At 45.0% G+C, this 17115-nt stretch overlaps 1 protein-coding gene across 1 annotated transcript in view; it reads right to left on the bottom strand.

The window, feature by feature from the left end:
- Positions 1 to 17115, bottom strand: part of LOC119941396 (prolylcarboxypeptidase) — a 52732-nt gene that overhangs the window by 23469 nt on the left and 12148 nt on the right. Inside the window, exons 2-3 of the mRNA XM_038761818.1 lie at positions 4361 to 4501; positions 1977 to 2078 (exon numbers count right to left, since the gene is read on the bottom strand). Of these exons, the coding sequence (XP_038617746.1) occupies positions 1977 to 2078; positions 4361 to 4501 (243 nt within the window). The remainder of the gene's footprint in view (positions 1 to 1976; positions 2079 to 4360; positions 4502 to 17115) is intronic.

Genomic DNA, 17115 nt, shown 5'->3' with positions numbered 1-17115 from the left:
TGGATAATTAGAGTCTGTAGTCAAGAGTTTCAATGACGTAACTCTTTCAATCAATCAATCAATTGTATTTTTTGAGCGTTTACTGTGTGCAGAGCACTGTACTAAGCACTTGGGAAGTACAAGTTCGCAACATATAGAGACGGTCCCTACACAACAGAGACAGTCTTTACTAAAAAGACACAACCCTTCTGCGTCACCCTGACTTGCTCCCTTTGGTCTTCCCCCTTTCCCAACCCCATAGCACTTAGGTACGTATCTGCAATGTATTTATTTATATTAAATAAATATAAATATATTATAAATATATATATATAATATATTTATAAATATATTAAATGTCTCCCCCACTCACGCTTGTAAGCTTGTTGTGGGCAGGGACTGTGTCTGTTTATTCTTGTGTTGTACTCTTCCAAGCGCATAGTACAGTGCTCTGCACATACCCAGCACTTAGAATAGGGCAGGGACTGTGTCTGTTTATTCTTGCGTTTTACTCTCCCATGCACTTGTTACAGTGCTCTGCACTTACCCAGTGCATAGAACAGTGCTTGGCACACAGTAAGCGCTTAACAAATACCATCATTATCATTATTATTCATTCATTCAATCATATTTATTAAGTGCTTACTGTGTGCAGAGCACTGTACTAAGCGCTTGGGAAGTCCAAGTTGGCAACATATAGAGATGGTCCCTACCCAACAGTGGGCTCACAGTCTAGAAGGGGGAGACAGACAACAAAACAAAACATATTAACAAAATAAAATAAATAGGATAAATATGTACAAGTAAAATAGAGTAATAAATATGTACAAACATATATACATAGTGACTTGAATATAAATAGCACACCCCTCTAAATGTTTATTACAACCAAAAATTTGGTAACCCAGTTTTCTGGATATGCATATGCTAGGTACGTAAGCATGGGGACTTTCCTTTTTTCAGAGCCGTAGTTGCCCAGATCAATCACTTAATCAATGGTATTTACAATAATAAGAATAAGAATGGCATGTATTAAGCGGTTACTATGTGCCGAGCACTGTTCTAAGCGCTTGGGAGGTTACGAGGTGATCAGGTTGTCCCACGTGGGGCTCACAGTCTCAATATCCATTCTACAGATGAGGTAACTGAGGCCCAGAGAAGCCAAGTGACTTGTCCAAAGTCACACAGCTGACAAGTGGCGGAGCCGGGATTTGAACCCATGACCTCTGACTCCAAAGCCCATTCTCTTTCCACTGAGCCATGCTGCTTCCCCTAATTGAGTACTGACTGTGCAGAGGTCAGTGGGTGACACGTTGGGGCGACAGTTTTTTGGAGCACGTGACTCTCTCCCCCTCGTCCCCCTCTTCATCCCCCTATCTTACCTCCTTCCCTTCCCCACAGCACCTGTATATATGTATATATGTTTGTACATATTTATTACTCTATTTATTTTACTTGTACATATCTATTCTATTTATTTTATTTTGTTAGTATGTTTGGTTTTGTTCTCTGTCACCCCCTTTTAGACTGTGAGCCCACTGTTGGGTAGGGACTGTCTCTGTATGTTGCCGATTTGTACTTCCCAAGCGCTTAGTACAGTGCTCTGCACATAGTAAGCGCTCAATAAATACGATTGATGATGATGATGAGGGCTGTACTAAGCTCTAGGAGAGAACAATATAACAGAGTTGGTAGACACAAGCATAAAATTAAAATTATAATATATTATTATAGTAAGCACCAACACAATTGAAAGAATGAACAATCCCCACCCCACCATACATACACATCCACTCCCACCCCACCCTTATTCAAGAATGGGTAAGACTAAAGGAGAGAAAACGGGGCTGACCTTCAGCTGCATGTGAGAAAATCTAGTTTCACCGCAGCAAAAAGCTCAAAACAGCGGAATTAGGAGAAGTTGCTATCTCCAACTGGTGGGAGCCGAGACTGCCAGGGTGCGTAACGGCAGAGAATTGTTCCGAAAGGGTACTCACGCTGAATGACTGATCTCCAAACGGCAGGGACTCCCCGTAATATCGATGTTCGGCAAACACCAACATGGCTTGCAACTCCTCCGCCACTTCCCACATGAAACCCTAAAGAATTTTGCAAAATAAAATGTGTTGTGTCTCCACACTCAAGTCCACACTTCACTCTGCTGCCCGGATCATTTTTCTACAAAACCACTCAGTGCGTATTTCCCCATTCCTCGGGAACCTCCAGTGATTTCCCATCCATCTCCGTGTCCAACAGAAATTGCTTACCATTGGCTTCAAAGCACTCCATCATCTTGCCCCCTCCTACGTTACATTCCTGATTTTCCACTCCAACCCAGCCCACACCCTTCGCTCCTCTAAAGCCAACCTATTTACTGTGCCTTCATCTCGTCGCCGACCGCTCGCCCAAGTCCCGCCTCTGACCTCTGTATATATGTAGAGACTGTGAGCCCACTGTTGGGTAGGGACTGTCTCTATATGTTGCCAATTTGAACTTCCCAAGCGCTTAGTACAGTGCTCTGCACACAGTAAGCGCTCAATAAATACGATTGATGATGATGATGATGATGTATATGTTTGTACGTATTTATTACTCTATTTTACTTGTACATATTTGTACATGTGTACATTTGTACATATTGACTCTATGTATTTTATTTCGTTAATGTTTTGTTCTCTGTCTCCCCCTTCTAGACTGTGAGCCCACTGTTGGGTAGGGACCGTCTCTATATGTTGCCAACTTGTACTTCCCAAGCGCTTAGTACACAGTAAGCGCTCAATAAATACGATTGAATGAATAACTGAATGAATGACCTGGAAAGCCCTCTCTCTTCATATCCGACTCTCCCTACCTTCAAAGCCTTATTAAAGGCGCACATCTCTTCCAAGAGGCCTTCCCTGACTAACCCCTCAATTTTTCTTCTTCTACTCCCCTCTGCATTGCCCTTCCTTCATTCATTCAATCGTATTTATTCATTCATTCATTCAGTCGCATTTATTGAGCACTTACTGTGTGCAGAGCACTGTACTAAGCGCTCGGGAAGTACAAGTTGGCAACATATAGAGACGGTCCCTACCCAACAGTGGGCTCACGGTCTAGAACTTAGATTCACAGTATATTCACCCCTCCCTCAACCCTTATTTGCACCTCCGTACTTTATTTATACTGAAGTCTGTCTCCCTTTCTAGACTAAGCTCGTTGTGGGCAGGGAATATGTCTACCAACTCTTTTCTATTGTACCCTCCCAAGTGCTTAATACAGTGCTCTGCGCACAAAAAGCGCTCAAAAATTACGATTGATGGAATTGATTGCCAGAGTAGATGCCTATGGTTCTTTACAACAAGGGTAAATGAGAATTAAATGCCTGCTTTTTGGCAGGACCATTGGACACTGACAAGTACTAAATAATAATAATAATAATAATAATAATAATGGCATTTATTAAGCGCTTACTATGTGCAAAGCACTGTTCTAAGCCCTGGGGAGGTTACAAGGCGATCAGGTTGTCCCACAGGGGGGCTCACAGTCTTCATCTCCATTTTCCAGATGAGGGAACTGAGGCCCAGAGAAGTGAAGTGACTTGCCCAAAGTCACACAGCTGGCAATTGGCGGAGCCGGGATTTGAACCCATGACCTCTGACTCCAGAGCCCGGGCTCTTTCCACTGAGCCACACTGCTTCTCTACTATCAATCAATCGTATTTATTGAGCGCTTACTGTGTGCACAGCACTGTAATAAGCGCTTGGGAAGTACAAGTTGGCAACATATACTACTACATATACTACTACTACTTGAAGACATCTCAGTCAGATTGCTCAGACCAAAATAAATCAAATTTGTGACTGGAAACATTGGTTTGGTTTGCCTGAATGGAGCAAAACCACACGATAATTGCTCAATCCTCTACTTCACTTGGATTGAGTGGACTCACCTATTGTAGTATCTTATAAAATACAATGATATCATCATCATCATCATCAATCGTATTTATTGAGCGCTTACTATGTGCACAGCACTGTACTAAGCGCTTGGGAAGTACAAATTGGCAACATATGTATATACTATTACATTATCCCTATACTATTATAGTATCGACGCTATATTATGCTTTATCCAGGCTTGCGAAAAAAAAAGGCAGCAGGATCCACTCCCCCACATTTCTGTTTGTAGTTATAAAAAAAGCTTCATTTATGGATTGAGGAATACTGTAGGAAAAAGGCTGAAACTGCCCATCATTAAGTTTTTCACCTCCTGGGAGATTTATAATTTAACAGCCGGGTTACCCGGGTAGCCACAGCCTGCACTTTCATTCCTAGGTCACCGCTCACCAGAAAAACAACTCTTTAACAACATCAGTGTACAATACCGTCTACGCACTTACCGTGTTATTACAAAACCAAGTAATATCCCCTTCGTTGCCAGTGTAGAAAAGTATCGATCCCCCATCCTCCCTCCAGTGTTGATCGGATACCAGGTACCGCTGTTTAAACGTTAAATCCACATCAAATCCAAAGTGATCGACCTGGGAGGACAGAGAAAGCGTCAAGCATTCAGATTAGAGGGCTACGTGGCTCAGTGGAAAGAGCCCGGGCTTTGGAGTCAGAGGTTGTGGGTTCAAATCCCGGCTCCGCCAATTGTCAGCTGGGTGACTTTGGGCAAGTCACTTCACTTCTCTGGGCCTCAGTTCCCTCATCTGTAAAATGGGGATTAAAACTGTGAGCCCCTGTGGGACAATCTGATAACTTTATAACCCCCCCAGCGCTTAGAACGGTGCTTTGCACATAGTAAGCGCTTAATAAATGCCATTATTATTATTATTTATTATTATGAGCACTTCACTCCAACCCGCAAACCATTTCTAAAAGGAGATTCTGTCACTTAACTTCTCTGGACTTCCGTTATTATGAGCACTTCACTCCAACCCGCCAACCATTTCTAAAACGAGATTCCGTCACTTAACTTCTCTGGACTTCCGTTATCTCATCTGTAAAATGGGATGAAGAGTGTGAGCCCCATATGAGACAAGGACCGTGTCCAGTCTGATTAGCTTGCGTCTACCCCGGCGCTTTGTACAGTGCTTGGCACATACTAAGCAGTTAACAAATACCGTAAATACCATAAAAAATACAAGGTCATAGGACCGGTCGTATTCCCCATCTCAAGTGGGGCTTCAATCTACCTCATCCCCATTATACAGGAGAGGAAACCGAGGTCTACAGAGATGAAGTGACTTATCCAGGGTCACGAAGAAGGTCGGTGGCAGAGCTGCAATTAGAATCCAGGTCTTTTTACTCCTAATTCTGTGTTTTTTCCACTAGGGAGGAAAGGGATGCATTTGTTCACCCGTACTCTTCATCCTCCTAGACTGTGACCATCTCTATATGTTGCCAGCTTGGACTTCCCGAGCGCTTAGTACAGTGCTCTGCACACAGTAAGCGCTCAATAAATACGATTGAATGAAGATGGGGATTTGGAACACAAATCCCAGGTAACGCCTCAAGAAATCATCTTTCTAATGAATTCGGATGCCTTCCCTGAAGGAAGCGAACAGATTCCAGCAAACACGAGAGCCGAGGAGCAGACCTGGAGCGGAGGGGAGCCCGCCATTTGCCGTTGGGAATGTCTATTCCTGCTCCTCGGGTGCCCATCTCATCCCACCACGCGCTGTTGGCCTGGGGTTTTGTCTTTGAAACCAAACAACTTCCCAGGCTTGCTTGAATTCTGGCTGAGCCATAGTTTTCAGTTTTAAAGCTGCTGATCGAAGAGATGGCTGCTTTAACATTCTGAGAATAATCAGATAAATCAGATAAATCACGGGACTGGGAGTTAGAAGGTCATGAGTTCTAATCAGGGCACATCTCCAAGAGGCCTTCCCTGAGTAAGCCCTCATTTTCCTCTTTTCCCACTCCCTTCTGCTTCTAATTTGCTCCCTTTAGTCACCCTGCCTCAATCCCACAGCACTTAAGTACCTATCCTTAATTTATTCCACCCTCTAAACCCTAAGCTCACTGCAGGCAGGGAATGTGTCCGTTATATTGTTATACTGCAATAATAATGATAATAATGGCACGTATTAAGCGCTTACTATGTGCAAAGCACTGTTCTAAGCGCTGGGGAGTTTACAAGGTGATCGGGGTACAAACATAAATACAGCTGCTGTGGGGAGGGGAAGGAGGTAGGGCGGCGGGGATGGGGAGGAGGAGAGGAAAAAGGGGGCTCAGTCTAGAAAATGCCAGACCATGCTTGAAAAAGGCTGTTCCCGCCTACAGAATTACTGCACTCACCATCATCATCATCAATCGTATTTATTGAGCGCTTACTGTGTGCAGAGCACTGTACTAAGCGCTTGGGAAGTACAAATTGGCAACATATAGAGACAGTCCCTGCCCAACAGTGGGCTCACAGTCTAAAAGGGGAGACAAAACCAAACATACTACAAAATAAAATAGAATAGATATGTACAAGTAAAATAAATAGAGTAATAAATATGTACAAACATATATACATATATATACTCACCCAAGTGCTTAGTACAGTGCTCTGCCCACAGTAGGCACTCAATACAATTGATTAAGCACTTAAATATCACCATCATCATCTTCTCCCAAGCCTATTAATTCCCACTGAATCCGTGCTCATTATACTGCAATTTTCCCATTTCCAAGGCTCTTCATCACCCCCCAAGTTAAGGGATAATGCCCTGTATATACAAAAATGCCAGAAGGCCATTGTATTTCAGAGATGGAAGGAAAAGGAGTTGGGTGGAGGGCACTTGAGGCGGGGGGAGTGGGGAGGAGTCTCACAAGTAGCCAAAAATCAACACTCCCAGCCAGCAGAAAACAATAAGAGTTGTTAAAAGTGTTTCAGCAGATGGAACACCTGACCTTCCCATTCTGGCCAGAGGAAAAGGGGAAGGGTTGGACCTGTTTGGGAGTTGGAGGGGCCATTTGGGAGTTACTTGAGCCTTCTGTACAGGAAGTTTACAGGCAAGGGATTAGAAGAAGTTGCTGATTGGGATTAAAAGACAAAAAACAGTCTTCTGAGCAGTAAGAGCGAATCTAAGACCTAACCAAACTGCTTTCTGGGTTGCTGAAAAGGCCAATACTGGACTCCCAATCCCAACCATACCTTGCATGCACAAAAGCTACCCTTTGCTGTGCTGTTGTGCTCGTTGCTGGCAACTCCTGCTACTGTTTTTGCTCTAAGCAGCAGCCGGCCACAGTGGCTACAACACAGGCCTGGGAGTTGAATGAATGAACGAGAAGCAGCGTGGCTCAGTGGAAAAAGCCCGGGCTTTGGGGTCAGAGGTCATAGGTTCAAATCCAGGCTCTGCCAACTGTCAGCTGGGTGACCCTGGGCAAGTCACTTCACTTCTCTGTGCCTCAGTTACCTCATCTGTCAAATAGGGATTAAGACTGTGAGCCCCCCATGGGACAACCTGATCACCTTGGAACCTCCCCAGTGCTGAGAACAGTGTTTTGCACATAGTAAGCACCTAATAAATGCCAACATTATTATTACTATTATTCAATCGTATTTATTGAGCGCTTACTGTGTGCAGAGCACCGTACTAAGCGCTTGGGAAGTACAAATCGGCAACATATAGAGACGGTCCCTACCCAACAACAGGCTCACAATCTAGAAGGGGAAGACAGACAACAAAACAAAACATGTAGACAGGTAAACAAAACTCGTCAACAGGTATTTCCTCATACGCTGTTGGTACTGAGGGTGGTGATGTGTTTGTGTGAGCTTAAATAACAATAATAATAATAACTGTGGTATTTGTTAATCACTTACTATATGCCAAGCTCTCTACTAAGCGCTTAACAAATATTATTATTATTATTATTATTATTATTATTATTATTATTATTATTATTATTATGAAATGAATGAATGAAATGAAAAGGAAAGCCACAAGAGGGCGCTCTTGGCCAACTCAGGTCTCCATACAGCGATTTAAAGAACTACAAAAACTTTAAAAAATAAAATAAAATAAAATAAAATAAAATAAAATAAAATAAAGGTATTTGTTAAGCCCTTACTATGTGCCAGGCACTGAACTAAGCGCTGGGGTAGATACAAGGGAAACAGGTCAAACCCAGTCCACATCCCATATGGGGGCTCACAATCTTAATCTCCATTTTACAGATGAGGTAACTGAGGCCCAGAGAAGTAGTAATAATAATCCCAGGGAAGTAAGTAATAATAATGATGGTATTTGTTAAACGCTTACTATGTGCCAAACACCGTCCTAAGCACTGGGGTGGGTACAAGAAGCAGCGTGGCTCACTGGAAAAAGCCTGGGCTTTGGAGTCAGAGGTCATGGGTTCAAATCCCAGCTCTGCCAATTGTCAGCTGGGTGACTTTGGGCAAGCCACTTCACTTCTCTGGGCCTCAGTTACCTCATCTGTAAAATGGGGGTTAAGACCGTGAGCCCCCCGTGGGACAACCTGATCACCTTGTAACCTCCCCAGCGCTTAGAACAGTGCCTTGCACATAGTAAGCGCTTAATCAATCAATCAATTGTATTTATTGAGTGCTTACTGTGTGCTGAGCACTGTACTAAGCACTTGGGAAGTACAAGTTGGCAACATATAGAGACAGTCCCTACCCAACAGTGGGCTCACAGTCTAGAAGGGGGAGACAGAGAACAAAACAAAACATATTAACAAAATAAAAATAAAATAAAATGAATAGATATGTACAAGGAATAGATATGTACAAGATATGTATGAATGCCGCCATTATTATGATCATTATTACAAGGTAATCAGGTTGTGCCACGTGGGGCTCTCAATCTTAATCCCCATTTTACAGATGAAGTAACTGAGGCACAGAGAAGTGACTTGCCCAAAGTCACATGGCTGACAAGTGGCGGAGCTGGGATTCGAACCCAAGACCTCTGACTCCCAAGCCCGGGCTCGTTTCACTAAGCCAGGCTGCTTAAGTGACTTGCCCAAGGTCGCAGAGCAGATGAGTGGCACAGCTGGATTTAGAACTCAGGTCCTTCTGAGTCCCAGGCCCACACTCTATCCACTAAGCCACCATTAAAAAAAAAAAAATCCTTAAACCCCCCCCGAGAAACTGCCATTTGAACACAGCCAAGTTAACACCCTCATTATTATCATTATTACTATCGTTATTAATAATAATATGCTAAATTCCTACTATAATAATAATAACAATGGCATTTATTAAGCGCTTACTACATACAAAGCACTGTTCTAAGTGCTGGGGAGGTTACAAGGTGATCAGGTTGTCCCACGGGGGGCTTTAGAGAAGCAGCGTAGCTCAGTGGAAAGAGCCCGGGCTTTGGAGTCAGAGGTCATGGGTTCAAATTCCGGCTCCACCCCTCGTCAGCTGTGTGACTTTGGGCAAGTCACTTAACTTCTCTGGGCCTCAGTTACCTCATCTGTAAAATGGGGATGAAGACTGTGAGCCCCACATGGGACAGACAACCTGATCACCTTGTAAATCCCCCAGCGCATAGAACAGTGCTCTGTACATAGTAAGTGCTTAATAAAAGCCATCATCATTATTATTATTAATCCCCATTTTACAGATGAGGTAACTGAGGCACAGAGAAGTGAAGTGACTTGCCCAAAGTCACACAGCTGACAATTGGCGGAGCCAGGATTCGAACCCATGACCTCTGACTCCAAAGCCCGGGCTCTTTCCACTGAGCCACGCTCCTATGTGCCAAACGCTGTACTAAGAAGCTGGGATTGATACACAAAAATAAGGCAACGGAGCTCACAGTCTAAGGGGGAAGGAGAAGAGGAATTGAATCCTCACTTTACAGATGAGGAAACTGAGGCACAGATAAGTTAAGCAACTTTGCCCATGGACACATGGCCTGCAAGTGGCAGAGTCAGGATTAGAATCTAGGTCTTGCGACGCCCGGGTACAGATGAGGAAACTGAGGCACAGATAAGTTAAGCGACTTTGCTCATGGACACACGGCCTGCAAGTGGCAGAGTCAGGATTAGAATCTAGGTCTTGTGACGCCCGGGTACAGATGAGGAAACTGAGGCACAGATAAGTTAAGCGATTTTGCCCATGGTCACACAGCCTGCAAGTGGCAGTCAGGATTGGAATCTAGGTCTTGTGATGCCCGGGTACAGATGAGGAAACTGAGGCACAGATAAATTAAGCGACTTTGCCCATGGTCACAGAGCCTGCAAGTGGCAGTCAGGATTGGAATCTAGGTCTTGTGACGCCCGGGTACAGATGAGGAAACTGAGGCACAGATAAGTTAAGCGATTTTGCCCATGGTCACACGGCCTGCAAGTGGCACAGTCAGGATTAGAATCTAGGTCTTGTGACGCCCGGGTACAGATGAGGAAACTGAGGCACAGATAAGTTAAGCGATTTTGCCCATGGTCACACGGCCTGCAAGTGGCAGAGTCGGGATTGGAATCTAGGTCTTGTGACGCCCGGGTACAGATGAGGAAACTGAGGCACAGATAAATTAAGCGATTTTGCCCATGGTCACACGGCCTTGCAAGTGGCAGAGTCAGGATTAGAATCTAGGTCTTGTGATGCCCGGGCCTTCATTCTTTCTGTGAGCTCCGTTGCCTTATTTTTGTCTATCAATCCCAGCTTCATAGCTATGTTTGGCACATAGGAGCGTGGCTCAGCGGAAAGAGCCCGGGCTTTGGAGTCAGAGGTCATGGGTTCAAATCCCGGCTCCGCCAGTTGTTAGCTGTGTGACTTTGGGCAAGTCACTTCACTTCTCTGTGCCTCAGTTACCTCATGTGTAAAATGGGGATTAATAATAATAATAATAATGATGGCATTTATGTGCAGGCAGTGCTCTGCACATAGTAAGCGCTCAATAAATACGATTGATGATGATACTTTCCACTAAGCCACGCTGCCAAAAGCCGATTTATCTGACCAAACAAGACACAAGTTCCGATCATACCCACCCACAAACACATTCCACACAATTCTTCCATGGGAATAAATACCTGCAAAATGTGGGAAAACGCAGTTTCTCACGGAATAGGGCCCCTTCACCCCCGTCCACAACCCCACTATTAACACTCCACAAACCCTCAGGCACCAATTCACCTTTCAGTCCCTGACCTTCTGGGTCACATTGGCTCAATGGAAAGCGCCCGGGCTTTGGAGTCAGAGGTCACGGGTTCGAATCCCGGCTCTGCCAATTGTCAGCCGTGTGACTATGGGCAAGTCACTTCTCTGTGCCTCGGTTCCCCCATCTGTAAAATGGGGATTAAGGCCGTGAGCCCCCCATGGGACAACCTGATCTCCTCGTAACCTCCCCAGCGCTTAGAACAGTGCTCTGCACATAGTAAGCGCTTAATAAATGCCAGTATTTTTGAGAGAAGCAGCGTGGCTCAGTGGAAAGAGCACGGGCTTTGGAGTCAGAGGTCACGGGTTCGAATCCTGGATAAGCAGCGTGGCTCAGTGGAAAGAGCACGGGCTTTGGAGTCAGAGGTCACGGGTTCGAATCCCGGCTCTGCCTATTGTCAGCTGTGTGACGGTGGGCAAGTCACTTCTCTGTGCCTCGGTTCCCCCATCTGTAAAATGGGGATTAAGACCGTGAGCCCCCCATGGGACAACCTGATCTCCTCGTAACCTCCCCAGCGCTTAGAACAGTGCTCTGCACATAGTAAGCGCTTAATAAATGCCAGTATTTTTGAGAGAAGCAGCGTGGCTCAGTGGAAACAGCACGGGCTTTGGAGTCAGAGGTCACGGGTTCGAATCCTGGATAAGCAGCGTTGCTCAGTGGAAAGAGCACGGGCTTTGGAGTCAGAGGTCATGGGTTCGAATCCCGGCTCTGCCAATTGTCAGCTGTGTGACTGTGGGCAAGTCACTTCTCTGTGCCTTGGTTCCCCCATCTGTAAAATGGGGATTAAGACCGTGAGCCCCCCATGGGACAACCTGATCTCCCTGTAACCTCCCCAGCGCTTAGAACAGTGCTCTGCACATAGTAAGCACTTAATAAATGCCATTATTTTTGAGAGAAGCAGCGTGGCTCAGTGGAAAGAGCCCCGGCTTTGGAGTCAGGGGTCATGGGTTCGAATCCGACTCCGCCACGTCTGCTGTGTGATCTTGGGCAAGTCATTTAATAATAATAATAATAATGATGGCATTTATTAAGCACTTACTATGTGCAAAGCACTGTTCTAAGCGCTGGGGAGGTTACAAGGTGATCAGGTAGTCCCACAGGGGGCTCCCAGTCTTCATCCCCATTTTACAGATGAGGGAACTGAGGCCCGGAGAAGTTAAGCGATTTGCCCAAAGTCACCCAGCTGACATATGGCGGAGCTGGGATTTGAACCCATGACGTCTGACTCCAAAGCCCGGGCTCTTCTCCACTGAGCCACGCTGCTTCTCACTTAACTTCTCTGGGCCTCAGTTACCTCATCTGGAAAATGGGGATTAAGACTGTGAGCCCCACGTGGGACAACCTGATCACCCTGTATCCTCCCCAGCGCTCAGAACAGTGCTTTGCACATAGTAAGCGCTTAACAAATGCTTATTATTATTATTATTATTATTATTATTATTATTATTATTATCTAAGTGAACACAAACTGGGCGGATTATTAACAAGGAATGAAGAAACTGTGCCTCCGGTCCGTAAGGTTGGAATCTCCTCAAAAGCGGGCGGTAATCGTGTCTTTCCCTTCGACTGTACTTTCCCAAGTGACTAGAAGAGCAATTTCCACACAGCAAGTGCTCAATAAATGCGGGTGACTGAATGCAGATGAATGAATTTCATCTGCCGCACAATATCACTGATGGATCAGAATAATAATTGGGATATTTCAACACTTCCTATTCATTCAATCGTATTTATTGAGCGCTTACTGCGTGCAGAGCACTGGACTAAGCGCTTGGGAAGTATAAGTTGGCAACGTATAGAGTCGGTACCTACCCAACAACGGGCTCATGTGCCAAGCGCTGTACTGAGCCCTAGGGCAGATATGAGATCAATCAATCAATCAATCAATCAATCGTATTTATTGAGCGCTTACTATGTGCAGAGCACTGTACTAAGCGCTTGGGAAGTACAAATTGGCATCACATAGAGACAGTCCCTACCCTACAGTGGGCTCACAGTCTAAAAGGGGGAGACAGAGAACAGAACCAAACATACCAACAAAATAAAATAAGTAGGATAGAAATGTACAAGTAAAATAAATAAATAAATAAATAAATAGAGTAATAAATATGTACAACCATATATACATATATACAGGTGCTGTGGGGAAGGGAAGGAGGTAAGACGGGGGGATGGAGAGGGGGACGAGGGGGAGAGAAAAGAAGAGATAATCAGGTCTGACACAGTTCCTGGTCCCCATGGGACTCAGGGTCTAATCAATCAATCAATCAATCAATCGTATTTATTGGGCGCTTACTGTGTGCAGAGCACTGTACTAAGCGCTTGGGAAGTACAAGTTGGCAACATGTAGAGACGGTCCCGACCCAACGGTGGGCTCACAGTCTAAAAGGGGGAGACAGAGAACAAAACCAAACATACTAACAAAATAAAATAAATAGAATCAATCAATCGTATTTATTGAGCGCTTACTGTGTGCAGAGCACTGTACTAAGCACTTGGGAAGTACAAGTTGGCAACATATAGAGACAGTCCCTACCCAACAGTGGGCTCACAGTCTAAAAGAATAGATATGTACAAGTAAAATAAATAGAGTAATAAATATGTACAGACATATATACATATATATATATATATATATAAGTTTGAAGGAGAACAGGTAGTGAGCCCCCATTTTACAAAGGAAGAAACTGAGGCACAGAGGAGTTACATGACTTGCCCGTTTCTACTTCTCATACGGAGAGAAGCAGCGTGGCTCAGTGGAAGGAGCCGGGGCTTGGGAGTCCGAGGTCATGGGTTCAAATTCTGGCTCCGCCACTTGTCAACTGCGTGACTTTGGGCAAGTCACTTCACTCAGAAGCAGCGTGGCTCAGTGGAAAGAGCCGGGGCTTGGGAGTCCGAGGTCACGGGTTCAAATCCCGGCTCCGCCACCTGTCAACTGCGTGACTTTGGGCAAGTCACTTCACCGAGAAGCAGCGTGGCTCAGTGGAAAGAGCACGGACTTTGGAGTCAGAGGTCACGGGTTCAAATCCCGGCTCCGCCAACTGTCAGCTGTGTGACTTGGGGCAAGTCACTTCACTTCTCTGGGACTCAGTTCCCTCATCTGGAAAATGGGGATTAATGTGAGCCCCACGTGGGACAACCTGATCACCCTGTAACCTTCCCAGTGCTTAGAACAGTGCTTGGCACATAGTAAGTGCTTAATAAATTCCATTATTATTATTATTATTATTATTATTATACTCAACATCAGAGGACAAGACGAGAGCACCAATATTGTTTGCTTTGTGACCTTGGGCAAGTCGTGAGCACCGAGGGGGATGAGGATTGTGTCCAACCTGATTAGCTTCTATCTACCCCAGAGCTTTGTACAGTACCTGGCACAAAATAAGCACTTAAATCCCATTTAAACCAAACAAACAACAAAAAACGAATGAGGCCTTGGAATGATGTCAGCTCACTAGCACTGAGCAATGCTAATCTAAACTGGCTTCACAGGCTGGGGCAGAGGAGGGAAATGGAAGACAGCCTCATGTGAAGAAGCAGCGAGGCTCAGGGGAAAGAGCACGGGTTTGGGAGCCAGAGGGCATGGGTTCGAATCGCGGCTTCGCCACGTGTCTGCTGTGTGACCCTGGGCGAGTCATTTAACTTCTCTGAGCCTCAGTGGCCTCATCTGTAAAATGGGGGTGAAGACTGTGAGCCCCACGTGGGATAACCTGATCACCTTTTATCCCCCCCCAGCACTTAGAATAGTACTTTGCACATAGTAAGCACTTAATAAATGCCATTATTATTATTATTATTTTCTGAGCCTCAGTGACCTCATCTGTAAAATGGGGATGAAGACTGTGAGCCCCACGTGGGACAACCTGATGACCTTGTATCCCCCCCCAGCACTCAGAATAGTACTTTGCACATAGTAAGCACTTAATAAATGCCATTATTATTATTATTATTATTATTTTCTGAGCCTCAGTGACCTCATCTGTAAAATGGGGATGAAGACTGTGAGCCCCACGTGGGACAACTTGATCACCTTGTATCCCCCCCTCCAGCACTTAGAATAGTACTTTGCACATAGTAAGCACTTAATAAATGCCATTATTATTATTATTATTATTTTCTGAGCCTCAGTGACCTCATCTGTAAAATGGGGATGAAGACTGTGAGCCCCACATGGGACAACCTGATCACCCTGTATCCCCCCCAGTGCTTAGAACAGTCCTTTGCACATAGTAAGAGCTTAATAAATGCCATTATTATTATTATTAGTAGTATTATGAGGGACATGGACTGTGTCCAACCCCCTCTAGGCTGTAACCTCCTTGTGGGCAGGGAATATGTCAACCAACTCTTCTGTGTGGTGCTCTCCCAAATAGTTCTCTGCACAAAGTGTTCAATAATTACAATTAATTGATTGATTGAGAATTTACGCCTATCACAATGCAAAGTCCCCAACAACTTGTACTTCCCAAGCGCTTAGTACAGTGCTCTGCACACGGTAAGCGCTCAATAAATATGATTGAATGAATGAACAGGGTAGCAAGACAGTCCCGGAACCCAGTCAGAACAGTTTCCATCTCCATCTCTGATTCCAGAGAGAGACAATACAGAGCTTCCTCTGCGTAGGGTTTATTTTTGATATTTTTGCATTCCCACTGGGAAATTAATTTGCTTTAAATCAATCATATTTGTGGAGCGGTTTCTATATGCAGAGCAATATACTAAGTGCTTGGGTGGGTATAACAGAGTTAGTAGACAAGTTCCCTACCCTAAAAGAACTGTCTTGAAACAGTACAAAATAAATCTCCATAGAAGCAAACCTTCCGATGATGGAAAGCCAAACCAACAAAATTAATTCCACGGACCGACAGCCTTGAGGGATTTTTTTTCTTGTTTAAAAAAAAACAAAAAACCCTCCCACCATCTCCCTTATTGTTCTGGTGCTCATCCTGTCTGGATGGTAATGCCACTGGAAAAAGATACGGGAAGGGAAGAGGATATCCTCAGTAGAGCCAAAGATCTAAGCACAGGATCGGAACCAGGGTTGTAAAATCACGATGGCCTTCCCTTTGGTGTTAAATTGCTATCTCTGAAGAGCAGCCCTAAAAAGGACAATCTGGTAGAGGGAGTGTTGATGGTTCCCGAAGGTCAAGGGGAATTTCTGTCAGCGGCTAGAGGGTATGGCTTGATTCCAGAGTGGCTTGGTGAGAGGGTCTCCGGGCTGTCGTAGGGAAGAAGTGGGAGTTCCTGAGTCATCCTGCCTCAAATGGCAAGTGCGTCTCGCTTGCCTCAGCTCCGTCTAAACTAGCCCGGCTGACTGGTTTTCCAGGCCAAAGTGAATTATTTGCGCAAGAGCCAGTGTGAGGCCTACTCGGGAGGTTACGGGCGGAACGCCGTTTTGGATTAGGAGTCCGGAGATCCACTCGGGTAATTTGGATTCTCCCCGAGGACCATCGGAAGGTTTGCTTCTATGGAGATTTAATTTGTACAGTTCTTTTAGGGTAGGGAACTTGTCTACTAACTCTGTTATACTCTACTCACCTTAGCATATTGCTCTGCATATAGAAACCTCTCCATCCTCATCAAAATCTGACCAGAAGAGACCTGAGGCCTGGAAAGTGCCTCACTCACAGGCTTCACAATTCAATCGATCGAATTTATTGGGCATCTACTGTGCTAGGAGCGTGGGAAAGTACAACAGATGAGGAGTTTCTGCCCCCAAGGAGCTGATAGAGCGCAGTCCTGGGATTCAGAAGGGCCTGGGTTCTAATCCCAGCTCCGCCACTCGTCCGCCGTGTGACACCGGGCAAGATGCGTCACTTTTTTTTTTTTTTTTATTTGTTAAGCACTTACTATGTGCAAAGCACTCTTCTAAGTGCTGGGTAAATGGCATTTGTTAAGCACTTACTATGTGCAAAGCACTGTCCTAAGCGCTGGGGAGGTTACAAGGTGATCAGGTTGTCCCGCGTGGGGCTCACAGTCTTCATCCCCCTTAATCCCCATTTCACTTCTCAGTACCTCAGTTACTTCAT

The sequence above is a fragment of the Tachyglossus aculeatus genome, chromosome 20, assembly GCF_015852505.1.
Source record: "Tachyglossus aculeatus isolate mTacAcu1 chromosome 20, mTacAcu1.pri, whole genome shotgun sequence".
Classification (NCBI taxonomy): Eukaryota; Metazoa; Chordata; class Mammalia; order Monotremata; family Tachyglossidae; genus Tachyglossus; species Tachyglossus aculeatus.
This window is presented reverse-complemented; position numbering and strand designations above follow the sequence as displayed.